The sequence below is a fragment of the Sus scrofa genome, chromosome 9, assembly GCF_054392235.1.
Source record: "Sus scrofa isolate SSC_HxYL_T2T_F1_AM1 chromosome 9, Sscrofa_HxYL_maternal_Yorkshire_Landrace_v2.0, whole genome shotgun sequence".
NCBI lineage: Eukaryota > Metazoa > Chordata > Mammalia > Artiodactyla > Suidae > Sus > Sus scrofa.
Window position 1 is genome coordinate 95296356 of NC_139391.1, and position 22751 is coordinate 95319106.

Below are 22751 nucleotides of genomic sequence, written 5' to 3' on the forward strand. Positions count from 1 at the left end.
CAGAAAAAGGAGCTGAAAGTTCAAACAGTTCCCATATACCCCCTCACATCCCTGAACTCATTTATAAACACCTTGCATTAGTGTGCTGCATCAGTTACAACAACTGGTAAGGCAAATATTGATGTTATTATTACCTGAAGTCTATGTTTACATTAGAGTTCACTTTTTGTGTTTAATGTTCTGGCAAATGTAAAATTATAGGTGTCCATCATTACAGTCTTATACAGACTAGTTTCACTACCTTAAAAATCCCATGTTTCCCACCTGCTCAGCCCTCCCCACCCTCCTGAATCCCTGGCAACCACTGATCCCTCTCCTGTTTCTGTAGTGTTGCCTTTCCCATAGTATCGTATAGGTAGAGTCATATAGTATGTAGCCTCTTCAGCCAGGTTTCGTTCACTTAGCTTAAATATGCATTTACGGGAGTTCCCGTCGTGGCTCAGTGGTTAACGAATCCGACCAGGAACCATGAGGTTGATCCCTGGCCTCGCTCAGTGGGTTAAGGATCCAGCGTTGCCCTGAGCTGTGGTGCAGGTCGCAGATGCGGCTCGGATCCCACATTGCTGTGGCTCTGGCATAGGTCAGCGGCTACAGCTCCGATTCAACCCCTAGCCTGGGAACCTCCATATGCTGCGGGAGTGGCCCAAGAAATGGCAAAAAAAAAAAATAAATAAATAAATAAATGTTACTCTGTCAAATTGTTGATGAATCCGACTAGGAACCATGAGGTTTCTGGTTCGATCTCTGGCTTTGATCAGTGGGTTAAGGATCCGGCGTTGCCGTGAGCTGTGGTGTAGGTTGCAGACTCGGCTCAGATCCCGTGTTTCTGTGGCTGTGGCATAGGCTGGTGGCTACAGCTCTGATTCCACCCCTAGCCTGGGAACTTCCATATGCCACTAGAGCGGCCAATAAATGGCAAAAAAGGCAAAACAAAAAACAAGCAAACAACGCATTTAAGGTCTCCATGTCTTTTCATGGCTTGATAGCTCATTTCTTTTTACCACTAAATAATACTTATTGTCTGGATTACCACTGTTTGGATTATCCACTTGCTTATTTAAGGATGTTTTGGTTGTTTCCACATTTTGGCAATTCTGAATAAAGCTGCTATAAATATTTATGTGTAGCAATAAGCTTTGAAGTAATAATCACCACCACAACCATGGTACTTAAAACAAGAGCATGCAACAGTCCGTGTTGTTCACTCATTTATGTGTGTGGTCAGTTGAGACTCAGCTGGGTGACTGCTGATCTTCGCTGGGCTTGTTCACATGTTGGGGAGATAACTGTCAATGCACCTAGGGTGGCTTTGGCTGCAGTGATTGTGTTTGGGACAGTGTGGCTCTGCTTCATGTCTCTCACCCCTTGGCAGGCCTGTAGAACTCAGGCAAAGGTAGAGCCTTCAGAGAGGATGTGGAAAGACACAAGCCTGTTACTGTGATGGGTACTCTGTCACTTCTACTTTCTTCTGTTGGCTTGATCAAGTCATATGGCCAGTCTGAGAGCCATGGTGGAAGGCATGACCAAGTTACATGGCATTGGGCACAGATACAGGGAGAGCTGAAAAAATAGGGCTCCCTCCTTTTTGGTAATCTACTGTTAACCATTACTTTTCTATTCCATGCTACTCTTAAATTTGTTTTTTGTTTTTTTTTTTTTCCCAGAGACATTTCACTGTGTTTGCATTCAACTTTCCATCCATGGATGCACTAAACACCATCTACAGCCAAATCCTGAGTTCCCATTTCCAGCATCAAGCGTTTGGTCCATCAGTTCTCAGGAGTGGCCCTGCTTTGATACAGGCAACAATTGCATTCCATCAGACAATGACACATAACTTTTTACCTACGGCCATTAAATTCCACTACCTCTTTAATCTGAGAGACCTGTCAAATGTCTTCCAGGTACTTTGATGGATCTGTGTTATGTGTCTTAAATGGAGCATCGATTATAGAAATATTAATGGTGTCCATTCATAGGAATTAGTTTGAAGCTATGCTGTGTACTTCTTTTCATAGAACGTAGTTTAAAACAATGCTACATACCTTCCTTTTCCAACATGGACTTCTCTGTGAAGTGAGTATAGTATGTTTATTAGTCTAATTCTGTCAGCAAGAGTAGTGGTTCCTCTTAGGATGCTAGAGACGTAACAGACTTAACTTCTGCAGCAGAAGGTAAGGTAGAAGTCTGGGCCTCCTGTTTCATTTATTTGATGTAAATGTTTGCGTGCCAAGTAAGAGGGATAATTTATCCTTTTTAAAATATTTCTAAGATATGGTTTTTAAACATTATATCAAGAGAAATCAGTTTCTTAAATTGCTAAATTATTTTAGTTTGGTGTTGACACTTAACTTGCTTGTCGGGTAAAAGGACAGTGTTTATGTATTTGCATTAGAAAGGAAATGCCAAAGAGGAAATTCAAAACTGGGAATTTTGAGGATACTCAACATACATGGCCTGCTTGATATAGTCGTTGAAGAATTATTTATGGCTTATAGTTCTTTTGTGACAGTAGAAGTAAATGGGTTGAAAGTGAAAACTTCATGAGACTTCTTTATATGGTGATTTTTGTTTCTTTATACATTGATAATCCTCTTTTCTAAATCTCTCCCCAACTGCTTTAAAACTTACACCACATTAAGCAAAAGCTCCCTAAGAACGCAGACCATTCTTTTCATCTTCATATTTCTAGCACCTACTTGAAGGCTATGCTCCCTAAAATGTTGTTTAGAAGCAGATTTTTAAGTCCATGCATTTCTTTTCTGTGAAAAGCTTCATTTGTGCTATATATTAGATGCTGTACAGCACAGGGAACTATATCTAGTCACTTGTGATGGAACATGATGGAGGATAATGTCAGAAAAAGAATGTGTGTATATATATACACATATATATACATATATATATACATACGTATATGGATGGGTCACTTTGCTGAACAGTAGAAATTGACAGAACACTGTAAATCAACTATAATGAAAAAAAAATCATTTTAAAAAATAAAAGCAGATTTTTAACATGTTATATATCTTACACCTATACAATATTATATGTCTGATATGTTTCAGTAGTCATTTTTAGGGCAAAAAAGGCAGGTTTTTAATGTTAGGAAGCAAGGGAGACTGGGGTGAGAGGCTGTCTGCTTTCCCTTCATATCTAGTCTGTCAGCTACACCTGACACCACCCAGTAAATGTTCCACCTTTGGCAGCTAACCCTCTACAACTCCCTTGTCTTCTCCTGTGAGTCCAGAGCAAAGTGACTCTATCCTTGAGGGGTGCATCTTGATGAATCTAGGATCTCGAAGGACAGTGTTGAGGGAAGGGGAGAGTCGAGATGTTCTGACTACCCACGACATGTGAACTCAGGCAGTGGACTTGTGGGCTCACATATTTCATCTGTGAAATGAAAGGGTTAGATTAAATGATACCGAAGGATTTTTTTTTTTTTTTTTTTTGTCTTTTTGCTATTTCTTGGGCCGCTCCCGCGGCATATGGAGGTTCCCAGGCTAGGGGTCGAATCGGAGCTGTAGCTGCCAGCCTATGCCAGAGCCACAGCAACTCGGGATCCGAGCCGCGTCTGCAACCTACACCACAGCTCACGGCAACACCGGATCGTTAACCCACTGAGCAAGGGCAGGGTTCGAACCCGAAACCTCATGGTTCCTAGTCGGATTCGTTAACCACTGCGCCACGACGGGAACTCCCGAAGGATTTTAGAATAAAAAATATTGTCATCCGGAGTTCCGGATGGAGTTCATGGTGCCGTGGTTAACGAATCCGACTAGGAACCCTGAGGTTGCAGGTTCGATCCCTGGCCTTGCTTGGTGGGTTAAGGATCCGGCATTGCTGTGAGCTGTGGTGTAGGTTGCAGACACTGCTCAGATCCTTCACTGCTGTGGCTCTGACGTAGGCTGGCAGCAACAGCTCTGATTAGACCCCTAGCCTGGAAACCTGCATGTGCCACAGGAGCGGCCCTAGAAAAGGCAAAAAGAAAAAAAAAAAAAAAAAAAGACAAAAAATATATATATGTTACCATCCTGTGACTTTCATGTTAGCTGTTTGTACTTTGGTTTGGAAACTGAATTCATTGGAAGCACAAGTTCTAAAAGATACAGTATTTAGTTCCTGGGCTGACTTTTGAAATACAGTCTTAGCTGCATTCCTAAAAATGGCTACAATGATAGTTAATTTTTTTAAATGTTGCTTATCAGAAAGTACAACTACTAGTATATATGTATTGTGAATTGTAGTATTTCTTGTAACTTGGTGTATTGCTAAATTCAGTGCACAGTTAAAGAAAATGTTAAAAGACAATGTTATCTTGGAATGTCTTCACCTTCTGAATTTTTAATTTTTTCCCACCCTTGCCTTTTAGGGGATTTTACTTGCTTCTTCTGAATGTTTAAAGGGTCCAAATGATTTAATACAGCTATGGCTTCATGAATCTTATCGTGTTTATGGAGACAGACTGATAGACACAAAGGATTGTAATTTGTTCCAGAAAAAAATGCTGGAGACTGCTAATAAATATTTTGAAGTAAGCATATGAATGTCAGAGGTCACTGCTCTGGCACAAAATGGCATTGGGGCAGAAATGAGATGAGCATGTGAATGCAGGGCACACATGCTTACGGTGCTGAGACAGCTGTGAATCCGAGGTGCACTCGGTCTGTACTTGGGAACATTCTACCCACCTACTCCTGGATTGACCCTGGATGGGTCACTCTCAGATATGAATCATCTCTAAAGACTGACATGACCGCATCTTTCTCTTCCTCCTCCTGCAGGGTGTAGACAGTCAGCTTTTGCTCCAGCAGCCCCTCATTTATTGCCACTTTGCTAATGGCAAGGAAGACCTGTGTTACATGCCAGTGAAGGACTGGGAGGTGCTGAAGACATTTCTTACAGAAGCATTAGATAACTACAACGACCTCAATGCTGCCATGCCCCTCGTGCTCTTTGAAGATGCCATGCAACATGTGTGAGTTGATTGGTTGTGATGCTTTTTCACAAAGTGAAAACAGCTGGGCATCCACAGTTGTGGCTACTCTCTAGATCATACTCAGCCCTCCAGTCTTCACATGGCCCTCTCCCTGGGCGTGTGTTTGTATCCAGATTTCTCCTTTTCATGAAACCAGTTGTACTGTATAAGGGCACCCACTACTCCCATAAGACCTCCTCTTAACCAATTACTTATTCAATAACCCTATTTCCAATAAACTTATTTTCTGAGGTACTGGTGATTAGGAATTCAATATATGAATTTGGGCAGGGGGATGGCCATTCAATTAATAACACTGGCTTCTCTAACAAGTGATAATTTGAGCAAAGATAATGAAAAGATAATGAAGTAAGACAAAAGAACAACATGAAAGCAATTCAAGCAGATCAAAACAGTGTGGAGAATTCAGTTTTTAGAAGAGGTATTCTTTATTTTTTTTTTATATTTTTGTTTTTTCCATTATAGCTGGTTTACAGTGTTCTGTCAGTTTTCTACTATACAGCATAACCTTTCCACAGAATAGAAGAGTTACTCTTTTTTTTTTTTTTTTTTTTTTTTGGTCTGTCTTTTGTCCTTTTTTTAGGGCGGCACTCACAGCATATGGAGGTTCCCAGGCTAGGGGTCTAATAGGGGCTGTAGCTGCTGGCCTGTGCCACAGCCACAGCCACACCAGATCTGAGCTGCGTCTGTGACCTACACCACAGCTCACGGCAAAGCCAGATCCTTAACCCACTGAGCGAGGCCAGGGATCGAACGCAACCTCATGGTTCCTAGTCTGATTCGTTTCCGCTGAGCCACAACGGGAACTCCAGAAGAGTTATTCTTTAAACTGTTGAGCCCAAGTGCCTAAGAAGAACTTGGGAGGCCTCCACATCATCCCTTATTATAAGCACGTTCAGTCTTGATTGTTTGGTTGAGCCTTTGCAGTTGCAGTCCTCCGTTAATGCAGACAAAAGAGCTCCAGTTAGAGTCTCTGATCTGGTGTGAAGTGAGTTGTTGGTATCACTGCTGCCGGTTGGGTTGGTACACGCTGACCATCTGCTGTGGCTCAGGTGAAAGAGATGCGCCACTGGTGCTGAGGAGACTTCTCCTATAATCCTTCAACCTGGAGCTCTCAGTGACCTATAAGGGAAGGCTGTTATTTTGATCAGGGATTATGAGCTAGAAGCTGCTTTTCTCAGCATCAGAGGTGATTTCAGAGGGTGTCCTTGAGTGTGGTAGGAAGGGACATTGCCATTTAGAGAGACTCTGGAAAGTGCAGACCTCAAAGCATACACTAAAATGAAATAAAAAACCTGCTTGGTAATTTGGGGTTTCACTCACATCAGAGTAGTTTTACAACTTTCCCATGGTGGTTTTGTAGTGTGGTCATGTAAAGTAAAATTTAATGAGATGGCTGAGCCTATAATAATAACCTGTCTTTTCGGTCATCAGAGGTTTCCAGGAAATGATCACATGTATGGTCCTAATATAAATGACCCCAACTATTTTTTCTTTCAAAAAGTGCTCTTAAAAAAAAAAAAAAAAATCTGTGTGGCTCAATCAGGGCTCGAAGCTTAAATTCATTTCAGGAAAAAACAGAGCAAATACAGCAGTGTTTTTTCTTTTTTGTTTTTTGTTTTGCATTTAGGCTTCCATATGCTTATATTTTGTTTTGTTGTTTTTCTTAATATTTACAGCATAGTTACAACATACTTCTTCAGTGAAACACGTATTTTGATCATGTTAAAGCCACCTTATTCCTAAATGAAAAATGTAGCAATAATATCAATAGTGTAAGCATTCAGAATTGCTTCAATAATATAGAACAAGGGGGTTAGTTGACCCTGCCAGACATTTAACTCTGAGATCCTAATGGTTTCAGTAAAGGTTTTCGATGGCTTGAGACACAGGGAAAGCTTTAGTGCAAAGGAGGTAAGAATCAAAGAGGCAAGTTTTAAAAATGCATGAAGTTAATCACATGTGAGGTGTTTGTTGGTCTGAACAAATTCATTCTTTCCATAGTACTTCCACGGCAAAGGTTTCTGGCGCAGAGACATTCTCCCTCAGATGTCCTTGTATGTGAATGCTGATGTGAGGTTGGGATCTTTCTTGCTCATCAGGAGTGTGTGGCCCTTGGATGGAAGGCCATGTCTCCACTCTCTCATTCTGTGGAGACGTTAACAGCAAGGACAGTGTGTTAGGCAAGAGCTGGGAGGAAGAACCAGGCAGCATCTTGGTTTGATGGGAAAACAGGAACAAAGACTAAAATTTGAAATGAAAATCAGAACTTAGCATATAAATATTTTTGAAATGAAACAGACGCAGCTCGCAGGCCTGTCGGAGGTCACCTGCGGAGGGCGCACTTTCTCTCTCCAGGTGTCGCATCAGCAGAATCCTGCAGACCCCTCAGGGTTCCGCGCTCTTGATTGGCGTGGGGGGCAGTGGCAAGCAGAGCCTGTCCCGCCTGGCAGCTTACATTTGTGGACTTGAGGTCTTCCAGGTCACTCTGACCCAAGGCTTTGGAATCCAAGAACTTCGGGTGAGTGCAATGATTGACAGCCCCATGCCCCTTCCGCGAGGATCAAAGCACACCAGTCAGCCAGGCAGGAGTGGGGAAAGCTCTTAGGGGGATTTAGTTGCCTCTGGCTATTTCTCCTTCATGGTCAAATTAGTAATAGCAAATTTCTACTAGCGTTTATAGATAGATAAGCCTGCAAGCCTGTAGACCTGGCTCAGAAGGTATTTTATTAAATACTTGCTTATATAAGCATGTTTTTTCTTTCCCATTGACCATATCTGATATTCAGCAACATTCTTATTCCTTTACAATGAAGGTAGGGGAAAAAAAGATACTTTTTACAAGTGTAAAGAGACTTCTTCCCCTCTGGGTAGGATTATGAAAATAAATACAGATGGAAACTCAGTCAAGAAACTTATATTTTTTAAATTTGGTTTTTTTTTTCATTGAAGTATAGTTGATTTACAATGTGTGTTCTACACAGCAAAATGATTCTACACAGAAAAAAATGATTCACATACATATCTATATATTCTTTTACATATTCTTGTGCATTATGATTTATCCAAGGATCTTGAATATAGTTCCTTGTGCTATACAAGAACCTTGTTGTTTATCCATTCTATATGTAACAGTTTGCCTCTGCTCATCCAAAACTAATATTTTGCTCTTTAATCACAACCATACTTTTAAAATTTGTGGCAAGTGCTATTTTAAGCCAAAACAAACAAACAAACAAACAAAAACCACATGCTTTCTTTCCTACTAAATAAAACTAAATAATCACCAAGCAATGAAATAGGCAGTTGTTGAAATGAGATTAAAAAAACAAGCAAACAAACAAACAAAAAAAAAACACCTTTTTACTGCATTGCTTGACAAAGTATGAAATTCACGTGAGTTGAAGGGAATTTGTTCCTTAAAAGCCTGTTTTCAGGCTCAGGCTCCATTAAGCCAGGGACACGACTGTCTTCATCACACGCCAGAAGAGGAGGTGATGTCATGCTATTTGCTTCCACAACACAAGGGTCGCCGAGAGGAAAGTCCCTGTAAATAGAGGGAGAGGACAGCATGCAGCCCTCCCGTGGCGGTGTCTCAGTTCTCCCCAGCGCTCGAAGCATTCTAACAAGATGTGAGCAATGGCCTCCTTTCCTTATAGGTAGATCTTGCCAATTTGTACATCAGAACCGGAGCCAAGAACTTGCCCACCGCGTTCCTGCTGACAGATGCCCAGGTTCTAGATGAGAGCTTTCTTGTGCTGATTAATGACTTGCTGGCATCAGGTGATTAAACCGACACGTTGCGTGAAAGATCTTCCCCAAAGACAAATGATCTGTAGTTTCAGTGAACTTTCAATAGAGATAATTTGTCTTGGAGACATTTGCTGTGGGGCAGTCCGGGGGGAGAAAGCTATAAACCTTACCCATTTGAAGTGTATCATTTTCTCAGTCTCTGCTTGTGGGTGTGAAGGGCCTTCAGGCAAGTAAATGTTATTCTTACCTGTGTTTAGTGGGTGAGTTCCTCATAGCTTGCCCTCCATGTGTCATATGCCTTGTAGGTGCAAAAAAAAAAAAAAGAAAAAGAAAAAGAAAAATTGAAGAAATTCCCGTTGTGGCTCAGGGGTAATGAACACGACTAGTATCCATGAGGATGTGGGTTTGAACCCTGGCTTCACTCAGTGGGTTGCATTGCCACAAGCTGTGGTGTAGGTCACAAATGTGACTGGGATCAGGCATTCTTATGGCTGTGGTGTAGGCTGGCAGCTGTAGCTCCAATTAGAACCCTAGCCTGGGAACTTCCATATGCTGCAATAAGGCAAGAAAAAAAGAAAGAGAGGGAGAGAGAGGGAGGAAGGAGGGAAGAAAGGTAGATAGATTGCATTTCTGCTTTCAAACTCTTTATCATTTAAAACGGACTTTATATTATAATGCATTTCAAGTCTTACATAAAATTTAAATTGTAGCAGTGTCTTACTAATTCTTCTCATTCCTTTGGGGACAGGAGAAATCCCTGATCTGTTCGGTGATGAAGATGTAGACAAGATAATTTCCGGAATTCGTAACGAAGTGCGCAGTCTGGGCATGGTGGACTCCAAAGAAAACTGCTGGAAATTCTTTTTGGCTCGGGCACGACTACATCTCAAAGTAAGAAACACTTGCTTTGCTTGCATATTAGTAAAAACATGCTGTGGATACTCTGATATGGTTCTGTTTCAGGATTCAGATAACGAGTTTGAGTTCCACTCCTTCCCTGGTAAGAACATCCAGTCATTCCTTCTGAAAGGACTTAGGCATTTCCCATGAGTGTGGGGAGGGCACCTTCTATAAGTTGTCTGTGATGCTGGCTTCTACGTAGCATTGTTTCAAGAAGATGGCTGTGCAAGTGAACTGGACACAGTCTCTGTCCTTGAGGAGCTTACCCTTGTATAGGAGACAAGAGACATCATGAATCATTAGAGTATGGGAGCAATCTAAATAGCGCCGTGCAAGGAGTTCCCGTCATGGCTCAGCAGTTAAGGAACCGAACTAGTATCCATGAGGACACAGGTTCGATCCCTGGACCCACTCAGTGGGTTAAGGATCTGGCATTGCCATGAGCTATGGTATAGGTTGCAGATGTGGCTTGGATCCTATGTTGCTGTGGCTGTGCTGTGGGCCGGCAGCTACAGCTTTGATTCGACCCCTAGCCTGGGAACCTCTATGTGCCTCGGGTTTGGCTCTAAAAGACAAAAAAAAAAAAAAAAATTAGTACCCATGCAAGTACAGAGGAATGCAGCACCCCTCCTAAAGCAATGAGCCCTTTTGGAGGAGGCAATGTGCTCTGTGTCAAGTCTGGATTGGAGTTCACGAAGAAGCAATGGGTTGTGGAAGAACTTTCAGGGAAAGGAACTAACATTTATATAAGAGAACGAGTGGACTGCACAGCACATACTGGGAGAAAACCCAGAGAAGCTTTAAATGACTGGAACATGGAGCTCCTGATGGAAGAACCAGGTGCATCAGGCTGGGAAAGTAAATTGGGGTGAGATAGGGTTTTTGTACATGATTAAGGGAAAAATGGGAGAGTTTGAATTAAGGAAGTGACTCTTACGTTAACTGTGGACAGCAAGTAATTGAGGACTGAGACTACCCCACGCTTTAGTGTAGCATGTTGGGACAGAGCAGAACCAAGTTACAGCGGCAGTAAGGATGAAGTATTAGCCCAGGAAACCTCTCCACTCTCACGGCAGGAAGCCAATTTAAAATGCTGTTATGGAAAAGTCAGACTTCCTCGCATAGTAATGTCTAGTGACCTAGAAAAGGTGCTACTTTTTCTTTCTTTCTTTTTTTTTTTTTATTACTCAATGAATTTATTACATTTATAGTTGTACAATGATCATCACAATCCAATTTTATAGGATTTCCTTCCCACACCCCCAGCGCCTTCCCCCACCCTGTCTCCTTTGGAGACCATAAGTTTCTGTGAGTCAGCATCTGTTCTGCAAACAAGTTCATTGTGTGCTTTTTTTCAGATTCCACATGTCAGTGATAGCATTTGATGTTGGCATCTCATTGTCTGACTGACTTCACTTAGCATGATAATTTCTAGGTTCATCCATGTTGCTAAAAATGTTGTTATTTTGTTCATTTTAGTCTTTTTTTTTTTTGTCTTTTTGTCTTTTTAGGGCATTTTGTTCATTTTAATGGCTGAGTAGTATTCCATTGTGTATATGTACCACACCTTCTTGATCCCCTCCTCTGTCGATGGACATTTAGGCTCCTTCTAGCATGCCATACCTATTGAGTTTGCAATGGACTTGGCAGATCCTGTAAAGCCTGGAGTATACAGGAAGGGATGGCAAGTGGCATTAGCTGTGAATCCACCTCTGCATGGAGGTTAAGGAGTAGAGTAACTAGATTCCCCTCCATCCTTCTATTTGAAATTCCTCATGAGTCTTACTGAGCAATTCTGAGCTGAGGTTAGAAATCAGAATTTAAGGTTTGGTTGCCCAAAGAAAAGTTTTCTGCTCATCAAGAACATGGCTAAGCTTATATTTACCAGGTTGTAAAGAGGCAGAGATTTCTCCCTGTTCCATTGTGGTAAATTTGGATCAAATTTTCATCGTGAAATGGGAAAACAAGTACAGTAAGAGAATTTGAGATACTGATGTTAGAATCAGCGTCAGTTCAAGTCTGCTGTTCAGAGCAGCAGAATCAACATCACCTAGAAAGATACCTTTCACAAATGCAAATTCCCAGCCCCACCCCAGACCACTTGAATGGAAAACTCTTGGTGGGACCCAGAAATCTGTTTTAACAAAACTTCCAGGTGATTCTGAAGCAGACTGAAATTTGACAACCGTTGTAGTTTTTTTTTTTTAATTACTTAATGAATTTTATTACATTTATAGGTGTACAGCAATCATCACAACCAAATTTTATAGCATTTCCAACCATTGTTATAAATACTGCTAACAGGAGCCTCCTGTATGAACATCATATGTGTACAACTTCACTTGCTTTTGGAGGGTAGATTCTTCGAAAGGGAATTGCTAAGTCTAGTAGTTAGGGTTTGTAGTGGTTTAAAAGGATGCCTGCAAAAGCTCTGAAGCTCTTCTGCCTCACAGGTGAGATCTGGGTCCCCCTTCCTTGGATCTGGGTGGGCTTATGATTGCTTCAGCCAGTAGAGTACAGCAAGGCAGAAGGGATGCTGAACAACCTCCAAGGCTAAGTCACAAAGGACCCACTTTTCCATTGAATTGTACGTGGCTTTGTTGATGCATTCTGTGTATATTAAGTGGTTAGGCTTATACATGTGTGTCATATGTTTTTCCTATTCTAGCATTTGTCATTTAAATGTCTACATGGTATATGTCTATTTGTTCGTAACTCTGGAAAGTTTTTCCAGGTGTTTTTGTTTTTGTTTTGCCTTTTCTAGGGCTGCACCTGTGGCATATGGAGGTTCCCAGGCTAGGGGTCTAATCAGAGCTGTAGCCACCGGCCTACACCAGAGCCACAGCAACACGGGATCTGAGCCGCATCTGCAACCTACACCACAGCTCACGGCAATGCTGGATCCTTAACCCACTGAGCATGGTCAGGGATTGAACCCGCACCCTGGTGGTTCCTAGTTGGATTCGTTAACCACTGTGCCACAACAGGAACTCCTTTCTAGGTTTTTATACTAGATTAGTTAACATCTTCCTTTATGGATTTGAGGTTTCTTACATATTTAGGAAGGCATTTTTCTCTCTACAATTTTAAAACACTTGACTAGAAGCAGCTGAAACTCAGCTGGGCTATAAATGAAGGGGATACCCAGGAGCTGATCCTAGAGCCTCCACATCAGAGTGTAGACCGGCTCAGTAATCCCCCTACACGCCCATGCCATGCCATCTTTCTCTCCTGCCAGCGTCCACCTGCTGCTTCCTGCCTCACAAGCCCACCCTGAGTGCGGTAGGGTCTGTATTCCAGGCAGGAAGAAGGTGGGGCAAAGACCTGGGGCTCTCTGAATCAGAAATCCAATGCTCCCCCTGAGACCCCAGGCTGACATCTTACTACAAGTATGTCCCAGGCTACCTCTTCTTACCATTCATTGATCTTGTCACATAGCCTTTATGAATAAAGCTATAAATGGATTCAGAATATTTCCAGTATCAGCCACTTCAGGGCCCACATGCTTTCATGCTCTATGTTTAAAACTATGCTACATCTTGAAGAGATTTATTACTGTCTATGACAAAGACTGAGCTGAGAGGTTTACATTATTTTCCAAAAAGATGTGTTTTTATCTCAACACCATGTACTTCTTCCGTAGTAATTTAAAGTACCACTTTTATTATATGCCAAATGACTGTGTTAGCCGCGTCCGTCTCCAAATTCTCTCTTCTGTTTTCTTGATATTTCTGATTCCAGCTTTGTGCTATGTAAGTTATGAAAGCTTTTGTATCTCACATCCTATTGCACCTAAGTTTTCTTTGTTGCTTTTACATGGCTTTTTTTTTTTTTTTTAATGTCTGGATAAATAGCAGAACCATTTTATCAAATTCTAAACAATTTAAATTTTGATTGAGATCATGCTGAAAGCTTTTTTTATATTAGGGAGAATTTGATCTTCATGATAAAAATTCATGTATTTGTTTTGTAGGATTGTTTCCCCTATAAAGCTTTCTAATAGTGTATTGTTTCTATCTACAAGAGCTGTTGATTTTTAACTTTATAACCAGCTGCCTTACTGCCTCGCTGATTGTTGCTATTAGTTGGTTGATATATAGCTTACAGGTAATGATAATTTGTCTTTCCTCATATTCTGTTTATCTGTTCTCCTTCCTAATTGCATTGGTAAATCTACAAAGAAGGTGTTTCTAATGCTTCACTATTACATTTTATGTTGTTGACTCAGGATATACCTTGTCAAGGAAGTATGTACCTATTGTATTCCTTTGCAGCATCTCTTGAGATAATTATATGGCAGTTTTCCTTGAACTTATTAATATCCATGTAGTACAGAGATTGTACAGAAGTTTTACATTTTCATATTTTTAAATCCATCAGCCCTCTCCTTTATTTGTTTCCTTTGATTCTGTGCTTTAGCAAGCCTTACCAAAACTGAGATCAGTTTTATGTTTACCTCTATTGTGGTCTAAGCCTTTTCATAGTCAGATTTTTTTTTTTTTTAGTATGTCCCTTGGTATAAGCTAGACTTCAGTTTTGGAGTTAGGTCTGGATCATTTTTCCTTATTGCCACAGAATTACTAATTGAATATTTTATCTCTTCTCTACTAAACTGAGTAGGAAGGCTTTTTTGGTTTTTTGGTTTTTTTAAATGCTAAGGAGGAATAAGATCTCCCCCTAAATACTTCTCATCCTTCTGGGCCTTGTCACTTAGTTTGCTACATCATGAAAAAGGTGAGTGGTCAGCATGTTACCCTGACAGAGAAATGATGTAGCAAAGAAATGGGTCTCCCTTTGGCAAGAAAATGGCAGCTTCTTTCTCTTCATCTAAATATATCACCCTCAACTCCTTGCAATTATTTTTTAAGAATAATAGATTTCTCCATACTAGTTTCTTAAATCGTGATATTCACAAGCATGTGCTAAAGACTGGGAACTTCTGCTTAGCTGCTGTTTCCTTTGCATATGTTCCTAGCTGGGCAACACGGGATGCTAAATGTGTTACAAGGCTTGGTGAGCACACCTGGCAGGTCAAGCTAAATGATGTGAAGTTGCCACCCCATTACCCGTGCTCATCACCCAGAGGCAATTCCCCCTCATGGCTCGCTTGCCCAGCACCAGCTCTAGCTCTGTCCATCTCTGTCCTGCCAACCATGTCCACTGCTCTGGACCACACTTCTGTGAATACGGTGCCCTAGCTCCTGCCCTCACAGGTTCTCATACAAGCAGAATGAAAAGAGCTTCATGGAGAGACGAAAGGTATCACTTTGTATTGTATACCTGTTTTTGAAATTCATAAAAGAGCAAAACCTCAAAAAAATTAGGATGCAGATAGCAATAATCTATGTTACACAGAAAAAAATTTATACTGCCATCTTATAACTCCTGTATCTCTTCATTCAACATTCAGAAAATATTTATCGGGTATCTCAGATGTGCTGGGCCATGGGAACATGACAGTGAGTGACCAGGAGCAGCACCTGCCCCCCTGGAGCCACCCACTTGCTGGGAAAACGAGCATCAACCCCCAAATGGCACAGACTAGTATAAAATCACAACTATTATGTGAGATAGAAGGGGCGTATAAGATTACAGAGGACAGGACAGTAAAGGGTTCATTGAGGGGAAAAGCTTAGAAAGTATCTCAGAGTGAATAGAAGTCATCTCCTTTATTTTATTTAAGATTTTTTTTTTTTCTTTTTGTCGGGCCACACCCAGAGCATATGGAGATTCCCAGGCTAGGGGTCGAATTGGAGCTATAGCTGTCAGTCTACACTACAGTCACAGCAATGCGGGGTTCGAGCCACATCTGCGACATACACCATAGCTTACGGCAACGCCAGATCCCCCAACCCACAGAGCAAGGCCAGGGATCAAACCCGCATCCTCATAGATAGTAGTCGGATTCGTTTCCACTGCACCACAATGTGAACTCCTATTTTTTTAAAAAAAAATTTTTAACAGCAGAAATGAAGGGCTTTTCCAGAATAAAGGATATTCCTTTAAACTGAATAAACTTTGCATTTGGAAAGGCATGTTCGTGCATTTCACATTTTGCTGACATTTGGATCTGGTGTTTGTCAGCACGGATGGGGCTTATTCCTGTAACTGCACATGTATAGAGTTACCACACAGCGCCAGCAAGAACTCACCTACTCTGCTGGCTGAGCAGCACAGATTAGAAGCCATTCTCCTTGCATGGCATGATTCAAATATGGACCCATTTGGTAGACAGGCATCTGATTTTCTGTTAAAAAAGAAGCCACTATTGGAGTTCCTCTTGTGGCCCAGTGGATCAAGAACCCAACTAGTACCCACGAAAATGTGGGTTTGATCCCTGGCCTCCCTCAGTGGGTTAAGGATCCAGTATTGCCTTGGGCTATAGTGTAAGCTGCAGATGCTACTCAGATCCCACCTTGCTGCGGCTGTGGTGTAAGCTGGCAGCTGCAGCTCCAATTCAACCTCCAGCCTGTGAACTTCCATATGCTGCAGGTACAGTCCCAAAAACGAAGGAAGGAAGGAAGGAAGGAACGTTGGTTGGTTGTACGAGGTTATGGGCTGCAGAGTGGCTTGGAAAGCAGGGTGTGGGCAGTGCCGGTTCTGCCTCAGAGACAGGCAGCACCACTGTGACAGGGATTCTTCTCATATATACAGGAATAGGTAGGAAGGAAAATATGGTGGGGAATAGAACTCCTACTATTCTTACTTCTCTGGATTACATTTGCTCTTTGCTGACTATTGGGCTTCCACATAAAGTTTCTTTTGAATTGAAGAGTTTTCATGTTTTGAAAAAAAAAAAGCTAAAGAGAAGAATTAAAACGTTGACCTCTTGTAAAAAGCTGTAGTGAACCAATATTCACAAGTGAAAGGCCATGGAAATGTGTGTTAACCTAAAAAGAAAATAAATGTAAACATGCATGGCAGGTCTGTATGTGGAAGATGCTGTCGGGTCTCATAAAAATAATTGAAGTTAAAAGGTTATTAGGTGAGGAGATGATACAGGAGGATATATAAAGATGATAAAGTGATATTAAAACATAAGCAAGGATTTGTTTTTATGCTAAATCCTTATTCCTATGAGGATTCTCTCAGATTCAGATCTTATTATTCTTAAAAAATACTGAGACTTTTGAGGATAAGTACAAACACAAGTTAGAGGTAGAAGCTTCTGCACTAAATATGTGGAAGGGTTACCTCTGTCTGAGAATAAGCTGTATCAACTAGAAAAAAAAAAATGCAGTGATGGTAGCAATTCAGATTTCCCTTATAAGAGTAAATGGACTTTAGTGATTTCCTAAAGTCCTTTAGTCAGGGGCCTTTTAGTGATATTCAAATAAAGGTATACTTAAGATGGGATCTTATCTAAAAGAAATTGAAATGTATTACAAAGCCCAATGAAAAGAGGGTTATTGCAAATGAGTCATAACACCTGTGTAGGGGGGCAAAAAAAGGAATAGAAAATTCTATGGTATGGATTCCAAAAACAGGTTCCTGACATCCAAATGTTAGAGCTGTAGAAAATACATAGATGGTGATTTCAGGGTTTGCTTTTTACTTGTGAGAATTTGCTTTTAGAAAAGAGCACAGCTGTCTGAGGCATTTTTAACTTTATTTTCTTAGCCAACTTTTTTTTTTCCCAATCCACTACTGGGAACTAACTTAAGCCAGTTTGGTCATTTGCAGTTGTCAGGAGCTATTTGGGGGTATGTTTCCATGTCCTTCAGCAGTTGGAGGTAGATGATACCTTTTCAGGGGATGGGGACTTTTCTTCCCAAATCTGTCAATTTAAGGTGTGCTTCAAAGAAAGAAGTCTCAGACTGAACTCTGCTACATATGACTTTATGTTTAGCACGTAGTTTAAAGCAAGTCTTTTTTAACATCTATTTTAGTTATTTTATTTTATTATAGTTGATTTACAATGTTGTATCAATTTCTGCTGTACAGCAAAGTGACCTAGTCATACATACATGTACATTCTTTTTCTCATGTTGTTTTCCATCATGTTCTATCACAAGAGGTTGGATTTAGTTTCCTTATGCTTTACTGTAGGATCTTGTTGTTTATCCATTCTAAATGTAATAGTTTGCTTCTACTAACCCCAAACTCCCTTTCCATCTCAATCCTTCCTCCTCTCCCTTGGCAACCACAAACAAGTCTTAAAGTCTTAAAATCTGCTCTATAAATTTGTTGCAATCCCAGCCCTGTCCATTTAGCAACCTGACTAAGCCTTTATTGGAGAGCCCCTTTTAGGCATATATATTTTTTCATTGTGGGATTCAACTGATCTTCTCACTGGGATCATATGAAAATACAGAAACTTTCCATAGGCAAAATCCAAAGTCTAAAGAGCCAAGGGGATGACTCCTGGGATATTTTGAGATCTTGATTTTCCTGTTTTGTTCATAGAACTGTGGAGGTGCAAGTGCAGATGTTTCTATTTTTCTAAGATACATTGAACACTCTCTTCACTTCATCACTGAAAAATCATCGTATCCATTATCCATGATGCTAACTAACCAGCCATTTATGTTGATGAGAGACATTTAGCCATGAGCTCAGCTAGCTGACTATCCAATATGGGCTTCCATTAGAGTAGCTGGTTAAGCACCTCTAGCCTGTGTAGTTTTTGCTGGAGTACTTTAGATAATAACCAGATAATAGCCCCAAAGGTGTAAAATAATATGAGTATTCTCATGCATATCATACTAGACTGAAGTATTTCAAAGGTATAATTAGCCAGACAATATGGCTTCATTAGTGACTTCTAAACATTTCAAAAAGAATTAACACCAATCCTTCTCAAACTCTTCCAAAAAATAGAAGAGGTGGGAACACTCATTTTACAAGGCCATTGTTACCCTGATACAATAGCAGACAAGGACACCACCAAAAAAGAAAATTGAAGGATAATATCCTTGGGACATTGATGTGAAAATCCTCAATGAAATATTAACAAGCTGAATTTAATAATATGTTACAAGTTTGTCATACACCATGATCAAGTGGGATTTTTATTCCAGGGTTGCAAGGATGTTTCAACATCAACAAATCGATCAATGTATATACATTAACAAAATGAAGGATAAAATTCACATTATCATCTCATTAGATGCAGAAAAAGCATGTGGCAAAATTCAGCATCCATTTATGATAATAATTCTCCACAAAGTGGGTATAGAGGGAGCATACCTCAAAATCGTAAAGTCCATTTGTGACAGGCCTACAGTTAACATCATACTCAATGGTGAAAAGCTGAAAGCTTTTCCTCTAAGATCAAAATAAGACAAGGATAGAAAAGCAAAGCTAGAGGTATCATAGATCCTAATATCAAACCACATTAGTATAGTAATCAAAATATTTTACTGGCATTAAAAAAGACACAAAGATCAATAGGGCAGAATAGAAATCCCAGAAATAATTCCATGCAAGTATTGTCAATTAATTTTCAACAAAGAATCCAAAAAAAAAAACAACCACCATGGGGAAAGGATAAATGATATTGATAAAACTAGTCAACTTTTTCACACCATAGCAAAAATTAATTGAAATGGATTAAAGACTTGAATGTGAGATCTAAAACTATAAAAATCCTGGAAGAAAAAATAGAGGGTAAGCTTCTTGACAAGGGATCATTGCCATTGATTTTTTGGATTTGACACCAAAAGCAAAGGCAACAAAGCAAAAATAAACCAGTAGAATTAAATCTTAAAAGCTTCTATTCAGCAAAGGAAATCATGGACGAGATGAAAAAGTATCCTATGGAATGGAAAAAAAAATATTTGCAAACCACTATACCCAATAAGGAGTTAATATCCAAAATATACAAGGAATTCATCCAACTCAATCACCAAACAAAACAAAACAAAAACAGATGATAATCCAATGGAAAAAATGGCAAAGGACCTACCTGAAGAGATGTTTATTCAAAGAAGACATGCAGGTGGCCAACAGGTGTATGAAAAAGTGCTCAACATCACCACTAGGGAAGTGCAAATCAAAACTGCTCTGAGATATCACCTCGCACCTTTTAGAATGGCTCTTATCAAGGAGTCAGATAACTAATGCTGGCAAAGAGGTGAAGAAAAGAGGACACTTGTGCAGTTTGTCAGAATGTAAACTAGAATAGACACTATGGGAAAACAGTATGAAGTTTCCTCAATAAATTAAAAACAGCACCACCCTATGATTTAGCATTCCAACTTCTGGTCATATGTCCAAAGGAAACAAAAGCACTGTCTTGAAGAGATGGCTGTACTCTTGTATTCATAGCCTTATTATTCGTGGTAGCCAAAGTATGGAAACAACCATCCAAAGCATCCATCCCTGGAGGAGTATATCAAGAAAATGTGAGGTATACACACACACAGATCTATACACCTATGTGTATACACACAAACACAATGGAAATTATTGAGCCTTCCAAGAAAATCCTGTCATTTGCAACAACATGAATGAACCTTGAGGGTATTATTTACTGACATAAACCAGACAGAGAAAGACAAATACTACATAGTAGCACTTATATGGAGACTCTAAAAATAAAGTAGAATTCATAGAAATGGTGGAAAAGTGATTGGTTGGAGTGGGAAATAGAAATTGGTAGAAGACTAGACATTTTCAATTATAAGATAAATAAGATCTGAGGACAATGTATAACATGATAACTGTAGTTGATAATGCTGTATTGTATAGTTGAAATTTGCTAAGTAGAACTTAAATGTTCTTAACAAAAAAGGGTAAATAGATGGGGTAATGGCTGTGTTGATTGACTCAATGTGGAGGATCCTTTCACAGTGTCTGTTTGTAAAGTCATCATATTGTACACATTAAACATCTTAGAATTTTACTAGTCAATTTTATACCTCAACAAAAGTAAATTAGAGACAACATCACTCCCTCTTCCCCAGTCATTTATTTGTCTTTCTTTTCATTCCTTCATTAATATCTCATGAAATTAGGGAAATATAGTAGGAGAATTATAGGGTGATTTCTTCCCCCCACAATACTGTTCCTTAAGGCAACAACTTGAATTTATTCCAGATTATCTGTAAAGTTGTGCAGACTATTTGTTTAAAAGAACAAAACAGAACTTTGAAGATATTAGCACAGGCTCTCAGAAAAATCTCACATAAGACTATTACCATGGAAAACTGGATAGGGAGAAATCCTGTGCTAGATTTCTCACCAAGCTAGAAATTAAAAGAGTTGAGTATTTGGGCAGTCAGTGCACTCCTTAAGGCTAGTGTGGTACTGTCCTGTCCATTCTTAAGAAATACTAATGAATAAGAACATGGTGTTCTAATTTAGTTCCCAGGGTCTATTTAATGTGATGGAATTTAGGCACAGGGAACTATATCTAGTCATGATATGATGGAACATGATAGAGGATAATGTGAAAAAAAGAATGTATTTATATATGTGTGTGTTACTGGGTCACTTTACAGTAGAAATTGACAGAACACTGTAAACCCATTATAATAGAAAAAATAAAAATCAATTTAAAATGAATTTAGGTTTTTAATGATTATCTAATTTACTTAAGACTTTCGAATTTTTCTTTTTCACTCGGTATGTAGACACTTAAATTCTATGAATATATCACCAGTTGCAAAAGCATTAAAAATGCAAATATTCCCTTGAGGTATTCCCATAGAAAATGTTAAGACTATTAGGCTGTAGCAGTGTCAGAATCACCTGGAAGTCTTGCTGCAAATACAGATTGCCAAGACCCATTCAGAGTTTCTGATTCCCTAGGTCTGAAATGGGTCCAAGAATTTGCATTTGTAACTAATCCCTAATAATCCTTTGAGAACCACTGGTCTCCTGCCACCTGTCCTCCATGTGAAATTTAGGCAACATTGTGAGGTTCCTTATTTAAGCCACAAATAGAGAAAAAAGTGTTCAATTGTAAAATTGTGGAAAAGGAAAATAAATCTTTAAATCAGTGTTCTGTGTTATCTTTCCATAAATAATAAAGACATATAATTAAATTAAAATTGTTTTCCCCAGGCTAACCACACATGGTTCAGTTACTTTGTTTTCTAACACATTCTTAAGACCTGATAGTATGCCAGTAATAAGTGTAGAAATAGAACAAGTTTAGAAGTAATGGAAATATTTAGGACCCTTTCTGTCTTTGCTACAATTATGTATAATGAAGTTTCTAAAATTGTCATGAGTCAGAGGTAAGTTGAGTGTGGAAAATGAAATTCTAGGAAAAATACGCATGTATGGGGAAAAAAAGGCTGGTAGGAGAGACCTAAAAACTGAGATAAAAGTCAAAATTCTGTGTGGTAATTGATAATTCAGCTCATGCAATATTAGAGCAATTATTCAGTTTGTAACTAAACTCTTGACTAATGAATGAATGATCAGTTACCTTATGCGTTGTTGAAAATCATTTTAAGAGTTCCAGTTGTGGCACAACAGAAATGAATCCAACCAGTAACCATTAGGTTGTGGGTTCAATCCCTGGCCTCACTCAGTGGGTTAAGGGTCTGACATTGCCATGAGTTGTGGTATAGGTCACAGACATGGCTCAGATCCCATGTTGCCGTGTTACTGTGGCTGTGTTGTAGGCCAGTGGCTACAGCTCTGATTCAGCCCCTAGCCTGGGAACCTCCATATGCCACGGGTACAGCCCTAAAAAGCAAAAAAAAAAGAAAAAAGAAAATAATTTTAGATCTTAGGATTTACCTCGAGTTGTTGAAGAGCCATAGTATATAAAATGAACATAGTAAAAACATCTGTTAAATGAGAATATATGGTTTCACATACTTTATGATTTTTATGACATGAATTTTAAAATGCTATAGGGAAAAATAAATCACAGCCCTTGAAAAGTGATTTTGTTAGTTGCCTGATCTTAAAGTGTGAAAGACCTCATTAAAAGAAGTGCACAGTTTTGTTTTATATCAAGTATGTATATGGTGTATAGAAAAAAGGAAACCAGGACTAATTCTCAGACCTTAGCCCATAGGCCTCAGTTCCCCCAGCACCCTCAAGTCCACAGCAACCTGGGAAACTGAACCATGGTTCAGTTACTTTGGAAGAGAAGAGGTAAAATTGTCACTGTGTGCAGATGACATGATACTAT

The 22751-nt window shown here is 39.7% G+C and overlaps 1 protein-coding gene across 1 annotated transcript in view; it reads left to right on the plus strand.

The window, feature by feature from the left end:
* DNAH11 (dynein axonemal heavy chain 11) overlaps positions 1–22751 on the plus strand; it is a 340086-nt gene that overhangs the window by 190709 nt on the left and 126626 nt on the right. Inside the window, exons 49-54 of the mRNA XM_021063429.2 lie at positions 1665–1904; positions 4376–4537; positions 4788–4981; positions 7361–7523; positions 8662–8785; positions 9504–9646. Of these exons, the coding sequence (XP_020919088.2) occupies positions 1665–1904; positions 4376–4537; positions 4788–4981; positions 7361–7523; positions 8662–8785; positions 9504–9646 (1026 nt within the window). The remainder of the gene's footprint in view (positions 1–1664; positions 1905–4375; positions 4538–4787; positions 4982–7360; positions 7524–8661; positions 8786–9503; positions 9647–22751) is intronic.